The sequence below is a fragment of the Aulostomus chinensis genome, chromosome 21, assembly GCF_037954235.1.
Source record: "Aulostomus chinensis isolate RoL2024-O1b breed Wild chromosome 21, RoL_Achi_v1.0, whole genome shotgun sequence".
NCBI lineage: Eukaryota > Metazoa > Chordata > Actinopteri > Syngnathiformes > Aulostomidae > Aulostomus > Aulostomus chinensis.
In genome coordinates, this window is record NC_141340.1 from 23617699 (window position 1) to 23630400 (window position 12702).

The 12702-nt window shown below is 45.6% G+C and overlaps 1 protein-coding gene across 3 annotated transcripts in view; it reads left to right on the top strand.

The window, feature by feature from the left end:
* The first annotated feature begins 226 nt into the window (after positions 1-226).
* Positions 227-12702, top strand: part of LOC147242066 (polypyrimidine tract-binding protein 2-like) — a 33202-nt gene continuing 20726 nt past the window's right edge. Inside the window, exons 1-4 of one of the 3 annotated variants that reach the window (XM_086190925.1) lie at positions 227-276; positions 5239-5266; positions 7328-7388; positions 10521-10693. In XM_086190925.1, the coding sequence (XP_086047051.1) occupies positions 7349-7388; positions 10521-10693 (213 nt within the window). In that variant the 5' untranslated portion in view covers positions 227-276; positions 5239-5266; positions 7328-7348. Of the gene's footprint in view, positions 277-3171; positions 3352-5238; positions 5267-7327; positions 7389-10520; positions 10694-12702 lie in introns of those variants that run through there. The other 2 variants (XM_086190924.1, XM_086190923.1) reach the window with 2 other exon arrangements.

Below are 12702 nucleotides of genomic sequence, written 5' to 3' on the forward strand. Positions count from 1 at the left end.
TTGATGGTAGAAGAAGAATTTTAAATTATGGATCCTGGTCAAAGAGAACTCCTAGGTTCCTTACGGTGGTGCTGGGGGCCAGGGTGGTGCCATCCAGGGTGCCTGTCTCATCAGATCAGGTGGTCCTCAGGTGTCTGGGCCCAGCACAAGAACTTCAGTTTATCAGAGTTTAATGTGAGTGTTCCTGTGACTGGAGGAGTGGATTCATTCAGACTAGCATCCTCATCGTCACCAGCCAGGTTTCAGTGAGACTCAGCAGGTCAACACAACTGTCAGGTATCACTTCATTCACTGGTTCAGTTTTCAGCCTCAGAGGTCTGATATTCAATCGTCCTCCTCTAATTCTGATCTTCTGTTGAGTTAATTTAGTGGTTGAGTTAACTTGGATCAGGTTTTTCTGATTGACTCCTCTACAGTAGAACTGGAGTGAATAAACTGACGTGGTCAGGGTACAGACACACATGCTGTGTCCCAAATCGCATACTTCCAAACTGCATACTTTAAATTTTTAAATTGAGTATACTCATCATACTATGTACTCAATCGCGTAGCGCGTTAGTTTCGAGGGTGCAGAAGCAATGAAAGTGTTCCAGCATGGCAGAAAGGTTCAGGAACGTCTGACGTGGAGGGACTTTGAAGAGTGTCAACAGGAAAAGGATGGAATATTCTAAGAGAAACACTTGAACTGTCTCACCTCATTGAAGCTCAACAGTTGTTGGCCGTGTAAACTTGGCGTAGGAAATGGATGGATGAAGTTATGTTGAAAAATATAACATGAAATTTGTATTGATGCAACAAAATACTTTTATTAAAACATGGTACTGATCTGTTGTTTATTTCTATGGCATGACAGCAATACACTTCTATAAATTGTCAGTAGATAGTTTTCACACACACACATCCTTGTACTTATATCTTTGTGAGGACTTTCATTGATGTAATACATTCTCTAGCCCCTCCCCCTAACCCGAACCATCTCAACTGACTGCCTGACCCTAACCTTGACCCTAAACCTGACCAGAACCTGATTCTAACCTCCACCCTAAAACCAAGTCTTGACCTTCAAAGGCCCTTTGAAGAAGTGAGGACCGGCTAAAATGTCCTCACTTTCCAAAAATGTTCTCACTCTGTTGGTTAAATACGTATTGTAGTCCTCACTATGTAGCAAGTACAAGAACACACACACACCCTGATATCTTTAATCGGGTTCACATTAGTAGGAGGAACCAGGACCGCACGTGTGATCCGAGCGTTTGTGTGGTCTGACTGACATGGATGCGAACTCTTTAACTTTGACCAGGAAGTCAGACGTCAGGACGACGTTTGGTCCTCACGAGAGCTACTGGTCCTGGTACTCGAGACCTTGGTCCTCGAGACCAGGAAACGTCTCCCAACGGATGTCTGTGTAGGTTCTCATTCATCCAGGTCATCGTAGACCGAAGCGAAGTAAAATCTGGTCAACTGGACGTAAGTTTATCTTGAAGACGTTTCACCTCTCATCCGAGAGGCTTCTTCAGTTCTAGTGAAGAGTGAGGAAACTCCAGCTTATAAACCTGTGTGGGAGTGGTCAGTGCTATTGTGGTGGAAACGACCCTCCCGAGACTCACCTGGCCTCCCCAAACGACAGTCGTTGTGCGGTGTCAGGGAGTTTCAGGGGTGGTCGTTAGGGAGTTTCACCGACCACTCAGATGCTAATGGGCTGTGCTGGCATCAGCCGTTCCACATGGGTCTTTCAGCTGAGCTCTTTGGGGAAGCTTTGAAAGGACTTGGTTGTAAATAGGAGAAAGGAAATGTCGCAGTCCACCTCCTCTGTTCAAAGATGGTTTCTCTATCCTGACGTGGATGGCTTCTTTAACTCCTCTTTCAAACCATCTGTCCTCTCTGTCGAGGATTTGGACATGGTCGTCCTGGAAGGAGTGGCTTTCCTCCTTGAGGTGGAGGAAAACCGCTGAGTCCTGTCCTCCAGAGTTGGCTCTTCTATGTTGGGCCATGCGCTTGTTGAGGGGCTGTTTGGTTTCCCCTATGTAGAGATCCGTGCAGGCCTCACTGCATCTGACAGCGTATACCAGATTGCTTTTCTGGCTGTGAGGGGTGGGATCTTTGGGGTGAACCAGTCTTTGTCTCAGAGTGTTGTCTGGTTTAAAAGACACAGGGATGCGGTGCTTATTATAGATTCTCCTTAATTTCTCAGAAACCCCTGCCACATAGGGGATCACTATGTTTTTTCTCCTGCTTTCTTCATCTTCCCTCCTCCTGGAGCTCTCCTCCTTTCTGGACCTGGAAGAGGATTTTACAAAGGTCCAGTCTGGGAAGCCACAAGTTTTAAGTGCTCTTTTGTCTGCCAACTTCTGGACCTTTGCCTGAACACAACTTACTTCCAGTACAAAGGGAAGTTTTTCAGGCAAAAACACGGCTGTGCCATGGGTTCTCCCGTATCTCCTATCGTGGCCAACCTATACATGGAAGAGGTGGAACAGAGGGCCCTGACTTCCTTCAGTGGACCCTCCCCCACCCACTGGTTCCGATACGTTGATGACACCTGGGTGAAGATCAAGGTTCAGGAGGTACAACCGTCTACAGCACACATCAACTCGGTAAACGTCAACATCAAGTTCACCAGAGAGGATGTGAAAGACAACCATCTGCCCTTTTTGGACTGCGACGTCTACATTCAAGAGGACAGGAGCCTGAGGGTGGATGTGTACAGGAAACCCACCCACACTGACCAATACTTGCTTTTTGACTCTCACCATCCTCTGGAGCACAAGTTAGGTGTCATCAGGACGCTGCAACACCAAGCGGAGACCATCCCCACCAGCGTCCAAGGCCGGAAAAAAGAACAGCAGCATCTGAAAAGAGCACTTAAAACTTGTGGCTTCCCAGACTGGACCTTTGTAAAATCCTCTTCCAGGTCCAGAAAGGAGGACAGCGGAGAGCCATTAGCATCTGAGTGGTCGGTGAAACCCCCTAACGACCACCCCTGAAACTCCCTGACACCTTGCAACGACTGTCGTTTGGGGAGGCCAGGTGAGTCTCGGGAGGGTCGTTTCCACCACAATAGCACTGACCACTCCCACATAGGTTTATAAGCTGGAGTTTCCACACTCTTCACTAGAACTGAAGAAGCCTCTCGTCTTCAAGATAAACTTACGTCCAGTTGACCAGATTTTACTTCGCTTCGATCTCCCAACGGATGACGCGCGCTCTCATCTCTTCGTGCATTTCCGGTCATTTCCGCGATTGAATCGTCTGTTCGGAGCCGCACGACCAGCAGCAGCAGCAGCAGCAGCAACTTTGATGTGAAGCGGAGACCAGAGGACCGCGAACGGACATTTCTACAGACATGGACGGGTAAGATTTACCGTCCCACTGCTACGTGACATCGGGTTATCGCAAACACACACCTTCAGCGTGTCATTTCGTCGACATGAATGAGTCGGTGTGTTAATGGGATTCCATAGCATGCTAGGAGTTAGCATGCTAACAGCCTAGCAACAATCCGCTGAAGTAGCATCATGTGCTATGCTACCTCTGCCGGATAATAACGATAATATTGATGATAATTGTACTCAATATGCATGGTTATTGCTCGTTTTATTTACTATATTGACATTTTATTGGCGAGTGTTAACGGAGCTGCGATGACGTTCAACCTCGCGCCATGCTAGCTAATGCTAGCTAGCTCATGTGCAGCGCTGATGATCCTTTGTGTTATGGCGAGCCAGCGTTACCGAGCTAGCTCAACCGACCGCGCAGCTCGCTGCTCTGCTAAAGGTGTGTGTGCGCGTGTGTGTCTGGGAAGAGCGCGTGCAGTTGAATTTCGGTTCCTGTGGGTGTGTCACGAATTGTAGTCTGGATGTGGAATGTGGACGTGATGGATCATAAATGTTGATGCATCATTGCAACGCGAATCCTGCCAGTAGCACGTGGACGTGCTGTTCACCGGAGACCGCTTACACCGTCGCCACAGACCCCGGTCAGACCCTGACTGGTCACATCATTCGGCGCTCAGCCTTGACAAGACATCACGCTTCTACTCGGCAGCCTGCAGTGTAACTCAGAAACTTTGGCAGGGATCTCGTCAGCTGTGTCGGCTGCCACGTCGTGACGGGTGGATGTGGACACGGAACATCAGTTCTGAACCAGGCGGTGGACGTTGGTGGTGATGCAGGTGTTGAGGTGGTGAACTGGTTCCGGGCTCTCAAACGTTCTCATCAACATCAATAACTGCTGCGTTTTAAACATACATGTGTTTGGAGTCAGGCCATAAAATAATTCTTCCACATCACCTTTTGAATTTGAGCTTAATTGATCAAATTAATACTCAATGAAGGGGTGCTTTATGTGAGGTTATTCTCCATCACGTCCTCCAACAGTGGTGTGACAAAGAGGGCGCTGGACAGTGTCATTACCATGCTGTTTGAATCAAAGATCCCTTTAGAACCTTTGAGAACCGGCTGTTCTCGTATCGTCTGACGCCGCGGCATCACCGAGGACCATTGTAGGGATCAGGTGGCTGGTGGTGTTCAGTATTCATGAGCTGATGGAGAGGGCACGTAGACTATGGTGGGATTTCCTCCTGTTAGGCGAAGAGAGACTGGTGGCCCGGCCGGCTGGACCCACCCATCGGCTCCATAACCTGCAGATACAAGAGTAGAACCTCTCTCTGCAGCCTGCAACCACATCAGTGGTCAGATATCATGATCAATATTAAATGTATATGCCTTGCTGGCGACATCCTGTGTGGGCCGTGAAGCAATACAGCACATTAAAGCACCCGCCAGCTAAATGCTGGGACGTTGCGATCCTTGACCTCACCTGCTGATTAGTTGCAAAAATGTGAACATGGACTTGCAAATGAGGACAACAAAGGAAACGAGTTACTTTAACATGTTGATGGACATGTTGAACAGTTGAAGTGAGAAGCAGATTTGATCGTGGTATCAGTGCTCTCTGGTCAGTGCCCATCCCTACTGGGACCGGGTGGTGGACTGTGCTCCTGTATGACAATCATCCCAAAAACAAGGCAGGTATCCTGGGAGGAAGGTGTCCCGTCTCTGTCGAGCTCCAGCGACATCTGTGGACCCGTTTATGAACATGCATCTTGACACACCACTTGTGGTGGGATCCAAACGTCTCGCCATGTAGGCAAATAATTGACTGCATCTCTGAGACATGAATGGACTGACTCTCCTGCTTGTTTCTGTCATTTTCATCATGTTCATTTTTATCTTTCAGCATCAGCGATGTTGCAGTTGGAGTGAAGGTGAGTTTGCTTCTCTGCTTGTTCGTTCATTCTCTCCATAGACAACATCGTCCTGTCTTCTGCCACACAATCAATCAACACACCATGACTGGAGCCATTCTCCTCTGGGCGGATTCCATCCTCAGTGGATGTTCTGAGATGAACACTACACTTTCATGGTCATCAGTCTCTTGTGCACAGTACATACAGGGTGTGGGCCTGAGGTCACAGGTGCCATTTACCACTGCTGTTACACCCATGGTCGTAGTTGCTGTCATGGTGACCACGTCCAAGCCCAATATGTGTGCAAGATGACCAAACTCCCATATCCCCAGAATGATAGGCGTCACGATTCAGCACATTCTCTGCAAATTCAGGCAGTGGATTATATTCAGTCACCAAGTTGAAGGGCTGTTGACATTTGATAAGACTTTCCTCTTCCAATAACTCTCATATGACTTTTAAATCAGGTTGACATGAACCATATGGAACTGTACATAGAGAGCACTTTTAAACTGTAGTTGCAAACATGAACAATTTTAGGCCTAAAATGTGGCTCCCATTGGCTGATAATGCAATCCCTTGAGGTGGGCCGCGTGAAATCAATATCCACAGTATTGATGATTTTTTATCACGAGCACTATTTGGAGGTGTTTTGGAAGAACCAATCGTTATCCTTACATCTGAGGTACAATGGCCCACTCCTATGAAGGAGGATGCCATCAAGCATTTCAGCATGTTGGATAAGAAAGGAGAGCTATCAACAGCACTTGTGTTGGGTGCAGTGGTTAAAACAACTGAGCTGATCGTTGAAAACTGCTCACCTAAGTTGGTCCAGTTACTCGTTTGTTAAATATGTGAAAATAATGTGTGTTGGGGGGGGGGTACATGTGGTTTTGTCCAACCAGCAGTTGGTAAACCCAAAGGTGTCCAGTACCCATTAGTTTGGCATCCAAATGTTTAACAGGAAGTATTTGGATGATTCATGTTCAGTTTGGCTTGAACGTACCATTTTTGGAACTTGTGCAGTGACCTTTCTTGGCATTTGCACCTTCATCTCTTTCACAACAAGACCCCTTCATTTCCTCTGTGGCTCTCCTCATTGGTAGAGGGGGTATTAAACTGAATTTACAGTGAAACTGTACCGGACAGACAAGGGAGATATCTGGCCTGAGGACACTGCTGCATTGGAGGTTTAAAGCTACTTTTCATTTGGAATCCCTCTGTGACATTGTTGTGATGTTTAAATGGGATTTCTCTAACATATTTGTTTGGATTGGCTCTGATAGAAAGGGTAGCGAAAACAAACCTCTGTGGGTGTGTGTGTGTGTGTGTGTGTGTGTGTGCGCGCGCACACACTCCAGCTGGCTAACCTGATTTGATGAATGCCAGCTGCATTTGTGTCTGCACAAAACAAAGTTTCAGTGCTCTGATATGATTGGTCTTTGCTTCCTGACATTGAAATATTGATGAAATACACAGGGCAGTAAAGAGAGAGGCTCACCAGCTGTTGGGAGGAAAGCATTTCTGGGATTCTTGGAGTTGGCTCGCTGTGTGCTCACATTTTGGCTCCGGTCGGATGTCTTTAGTAGCCTCTTAATTTATTTGTATCATGTCACTGTAGCAGGACCTGCACCCCCTAGTTTATGGTAACCATAAAGAATGTTGGTGGCAGAAGAACAATTGGTTCCAGTTCAGTCTGCCAGAAACCAGTAGGAGGTGTGTGTGTGTGTGTGTGTGTGTGTGTGTGTGTGTGTGTATATAATGGGTCCCCAGCCAGGTTCCCAGTCACCCCATCAGTCAGGTTTAAGAGCACAGGGCGCTGTCTGCTCCAGAAAGCCTTCCGAGACCTTGTAGAGCTCCGGATGAAATGACACATGTTGACATCTTAAAATCAGTGCGATTAAACTGCCAGTAGCTGAGGACTAACCAGACCACTCCGTCCTTCTTTGTTTCTCTAAAGGGTCCTCAGAGAGCAACGCTTTATTGTTGTCTTTGAGGACTAGCGCACAAAAGGGACGTTGTTTGCCCCGTTATTTGACAACTCTACCTGATTGTCTGTATCTGTCCTTTTTCCTGTAGAGAGGATCAGACGAGCTGAGTATGTACAACAGTCCCAACTCCGGCATGAGCAGTCTGAGCGGTGAGTTGGTTCCCAGCGTTCTTGAACAGTGAGGGGAGGGAGGAATTAGTACTGACAGATGCCATTAAAAGAAATCAAAGGATTAATAGGTGTTTGAGGAGTGAAACAGATGGAGTGAGTTCAACTGTTCTCTCATAGGAGCTTTTTCATGTGTGAGTAACATCATGCTCCTCAGTAGGTGGGCACCCACACGCCACAGCATGTGACAGGAACAGACACAGTGCATTTGAACGCCTCCACGCTGTAGCAGGATATCACAAGCATCTCAAAGAAAATTAAGGTTGACTAAAAGAAGCATTCGTACTGCCACAAAAAGAAGTGAGACTATTAAAGCTGCTGTCAACTAAAAAGGAGCGGTGTTGAAGGAATACACAAGGGTTTGGGGGAGATTGTCTCTTTAATCAAAGTCTCAGTCTACCTGAGCTACACAAGCCCTCATCCAAGCTTGTGTTCCCCCAGGGGCCTGTCTAATATAGTGAGATAAAGGCTATCAGGCTGCACAGTCAATCACTGGGAATGTTGAATCAGGCAGGATTATCCAGTCTCACTGCTGCCACAGACAATTATTGATCATGTTGACAAAGACGACATTAAGAAGCCTTTATCATCAAGAACATGAATGGAAATGATGAACAGACAATACCTGAGCAATACCATGCACTGCTCAGTCTGCATGCTTTCCATCAGGGCCATGTTGCATCATCAGCACATCATATTCATTTAAAGAGACCTGACCTTGCTGAGGCTCAGTGCTGCCATCTGAATGTGATGGTGGATGTGCCTTTGGTCATGGTCCATTTAACGCTGACAGTTGACTACATTACCAGCAGCATGACCGACATCAGAACCTACGAACGCATGCCTTCACACACAGTCCCCTCTATTTACTAAAAAGTAACAGCAAATGGGTTTTTCTTGTTATTAACACATAATTTGTGAAAAGTCTGGGGTTCCTGACACAGATTGTTTTAGACTCTTGACAGTTAACAGACTTAGATGCTGAAGCTGAGTTTTTCTATGTCGGGGCAGAAGATTGAATGACTTCAACTCTAACATTCACATGATGTTGAAAAAAACCTGTCTAATTATGCAGTTGCAATCCGAAATGTTCAATTCACTCAAGGGTTTGAAAAATCAATCCATTAAAGCTTTTTCAAAGAGCAGGATTCTGCATTGGGTGACTTCTTTATGAGCTGAGAAATACATAAAGTAAACACAGAAAATGCATGATGTGGTATGTGTGTGTAACAGTATGTTTTATCTAGATAGCCATATCACAATTATTTAACGCCTATATAATGCTGTCTTTCAAGCTTTCTAAAAGTTTTATGGCCTAAAGTTGAGTTGAAACATGTTTAAGTCTTTGGGAACTCAAGAATGATCCCTCGTGCAAATATAAATTCCACCCATCATGGTGTTCAAGGTGAGCTGCAATTATGGGAAAGACAAAGTAGCTTCAGCAAAGGCTGAAAGAGGAGATTATTTCATCACAACTGAAGGGCCTTGGCTATGAGAAGGTTTTTAAAAGCTTGAACATTCCAAGAGACACCATTTGGAGCATTTTAAGGAAGTTTAAAATCTATGGAATAGCTACAAACCTGCCTGGCTCTGGAGGAAAGCCCAAAATTTCATCAAGGGCCCTTAGCAACTTAGTTGGGACAACTCAGAGAAACCCCTATGTGACTGCAAGACACCTCCAGGACGACCTAACAAAGGCTGGTACAAGTGCTTCTGTGGCACAAGACGTGCATTGAAAGAACACAGACTTCAAGATGCACCCCACTCTTGACCACAAAGTTGACTGGAATGTGCCAGGAGGGATTGGACAAGACTACAGAGTGAGACAGTTCTATGGAGTAATGAAACCAAACTGGAACTGTTGGGTCATATGGACCAGCTTTATGTCTGGTCCATATGACCAAAAGAATTCCATCCCCACGGTCAAGTTTTGGAGATGGGTTATTGATGATGTGGGGCTGTATCAATAAATACTTTGGTGTTCAATGAGGTTTTTAGTCATTTATTGTCCTTATCTTTCATGCATATCACTTGAATGTATTTTGAGGTGAAGGGGATGAATATTTCTGATGGCACCTGTACTTGTTAGCTGACTGAAATTGTACTCGTTAAAGTTGGACCCGCACTCCTAGACAATTTGGTTGGGAAGCAAACTCCAACTACACGTATTTGCTTCATCAACAGCAAATTTGCGTATGCATTCTGCTCAAGTTCCTTGTGTCCAGCTGCGAACAAGGGGATGTCATGATGTGGTAATAACACATTTCTGTCCAGATGTCAAGAACAAACTTGATATTGTCACCGCTGAAGGAGTTGTTTGTTTTTTTTACCTTGAGGAAGTCTCTGAAATCGAGAGGGACGTAGTGTTAACGCATATGTTATGCAAAAGGTGAACCAGAAAAACACATTTGCAACCACCTGGAATGGGGCACACCATTACCTCCTGTTCAACAGTGCGACATGCTTCATTGATTATCAGTTCTTCTCAGTTTCTTTGTGATAAGGAATTTTATCTGGTATCCTCATTTTGAACTTCCTTGTGCCTCAGCTTCACAATTTGTAAGGTAAAGAGCTGGTCTGACTTCAGGGCCTTGAGCTGGGTCGGGGAGTGAATCTGTTGTGCCTTTCTTAATTCTTTCATAATCATAAATTTGTAGTCACAGCACTTACTGATTGCTGACACTTACGACACCAGCGTTGTCTAGATGCGTAGTTGTATTTAGAGGATGTGAAGGTCACATCTATGCAAAATGTTCTTATTTGGTTATACTGGGTAGTGCCTGACATTGTAAGTATGACTGTTTACGAGGGTCTGACACAGATATCCTGGGGGAGCTGACTCGGCATCATCACACAGCAAATCCTGTACATCCAGTGGTCCAGTGTAAGCCATCTTTGAGTCTCCGGCTTATTTCTTGTGTCTGACAAATTCCTTCGTCACACAAAATTCCTCTACAATTGCGTAATGGCGCTATAACTTAGGCGAAGATAGCATCTGTGTCTGTAACCCCGCATAGTGAAAGCACAAGCCTGGTTTTGATATCAATATTTTGATAAAAGCGGTGTTGTTTGTTGTGAGGACATAGTTGACGAGCTCTTGTATTGACATTTTAGATGCAGCTTCCAATGGCAGCGACAGTAAGAAGCTGAGGGTAGAGGAGGCTCCGCCCTCTCGTGTGCTCCACATCAGGAAGCTGCCCAACGAAGCCTCTGAGACAGAGGTCATCGCCCTTGGCCTACCTTTTGGCAAAGTCACCAACATCCTCACACTGAAGGGAAAAAACCAGGTGAGTGGTTGAGTTGAAGCTGAGCATTCACAAGGGGGTGGAGGGATCTGTACAGGAGAGATGGACCTGTGAAGAACATTCCTGTAATCCTCTAGACATATCAGCTGGGATTTTGCTGACTTTTTGCACCGCACTGAGTCTTACTCTTAGGGACTGTGTCAATCATGCACATACTTCATCCATAAAGAGCTGGCCTTGATCTTGAGATGACGTGAGGTACAACTTAGAAAGTCTTAATCACGATCTGGGCACTTGTATGTTAGATCCTGTTTGTCTCGATGTTGAGTCGCTGTCCCCACAAAATAGTGTTGAATAGTACTGCTGCCTGACCAGGCTTTAATGGAAGACTAAATAGATTCAACACATCGAGAAGTACTGTCCCACAGTGACATTAATGACATTTTTATAAAAAGACGTTTCATCCCCCTTTCTGACAGTGATAATGGTCCTTGGTGCCTGGACCAGTTATAGACTTGGGCTACCTCCATTGTGGTGTTTTTCTGCCTGAGGCTCTGCAGGTCTGCAGCCTCCTCCTCCAGCAGCATCAGTCAGGGATCTGGGAGATGAGAAGCACTGAGACTCAGAGGAAGAAGTCCAGTTCGTAACATTAAGCTGTGAAGACATGAAGGCGGACAGGAGGAGAGAGAAGCACAGTGCATCATGGGAGATCCCCTCTCAGTCTTGGCCTATAGCAGTGAATCTAGAGGACGGGACTAGCCTGAGCTCCTTGTTTCTCTGGGGAAATGGTGCAATTGTTGCTTGATTGGCTGAGAATCACCATTATCAATGTCATATCCGATATGATCTGTACAAGTTTGAGTGTCAGAAAAGCCGCCACGATCGTTTATAAATTCAACCAATTCCACTTGGTTAAAATCACCCTAGTGCCCTAAAAGACCAGGCAAAGCATTCAGCCTTGCAAAATGGTGTTCAGAGATGTCAGGTGACCCTTCGCCCCCCTTTCTTTAGTCATTTTACATGCAACACAAATTCTATACCGAATACCATTGACAAAGTCGAGGAAATTTTGTGGTGGTTCACAGAGTTGACACTTGTTTCACAACAGAACCAGTGGACCCCATACAGTGTGCCAAAAAACAAAATTGGTATGAAACAGCTGAATTATTCAAGACCAGAGTACTGATAAGCTTAAGTTGAAGTTTTACATGATTTATCATCACACAGCTGCAGCGTCTCTGGTCCCTGCATCAGTTTAGTTCCTCCACACACACACACACACACACACACACACACACACACACACACAGGAGGTCAGCATGCTCTTCTGTGTGTGTGTCTGATCTGGTGACTTCCTCCTTCAGCAGAAGGTTTTATAAAGTCGCCCCAAAACCCAACTCACCTTTATTTTTGTTGCCATGAATGAATCCACCTGTGATTCAGTTTCCACAGCAGAGCCGCTCGTGGAGGAGACAAATCTCATGAGAATTGAGCAAATAAAGAGTTTCCTTCTGGACGGATCGAGAAAAGTGTGCATCTCTAGAAATAGAAACTCGTGTGGTGGTGCTTGTGTTTTCATGACGCAGGCCGCCATGATAAAACACACTTTACTGAACCACAGAGTCACTGGAACACTGATCCCAGACCTGTTGGCATGGAAAAAGAACTCAGATCCTTTACTGAGGTCAAAGCATGAATACCACAATGTAAAAATACCTCATCACAATTAAAAATCCTCAATGTAAAACTTTTTTTTTTTTTAAATCAACATTTTTTGGTACTTTAATGACTCTCTTGTGGCTGTTTTTTGATTACTAAATTCAGACATGCAACCTCATAAGAGGAGAAAGGGTGGTGTGTGTTTGAATGAGTGACGCACTTGCTGAAGCTAATATGGCGAAAGGGTGAAGTAGATGTATGACATCACTGCAAGAGCCAAGATGGTGGCTGGCCGCGAGGTATGAACACTGAACAAAGGGAACAACGGCGGGGAAGTGACCCTTGGGCTTTGTGTCGGCAGATCAGCTGTCCCATGATCGTGCCTTTGTGCA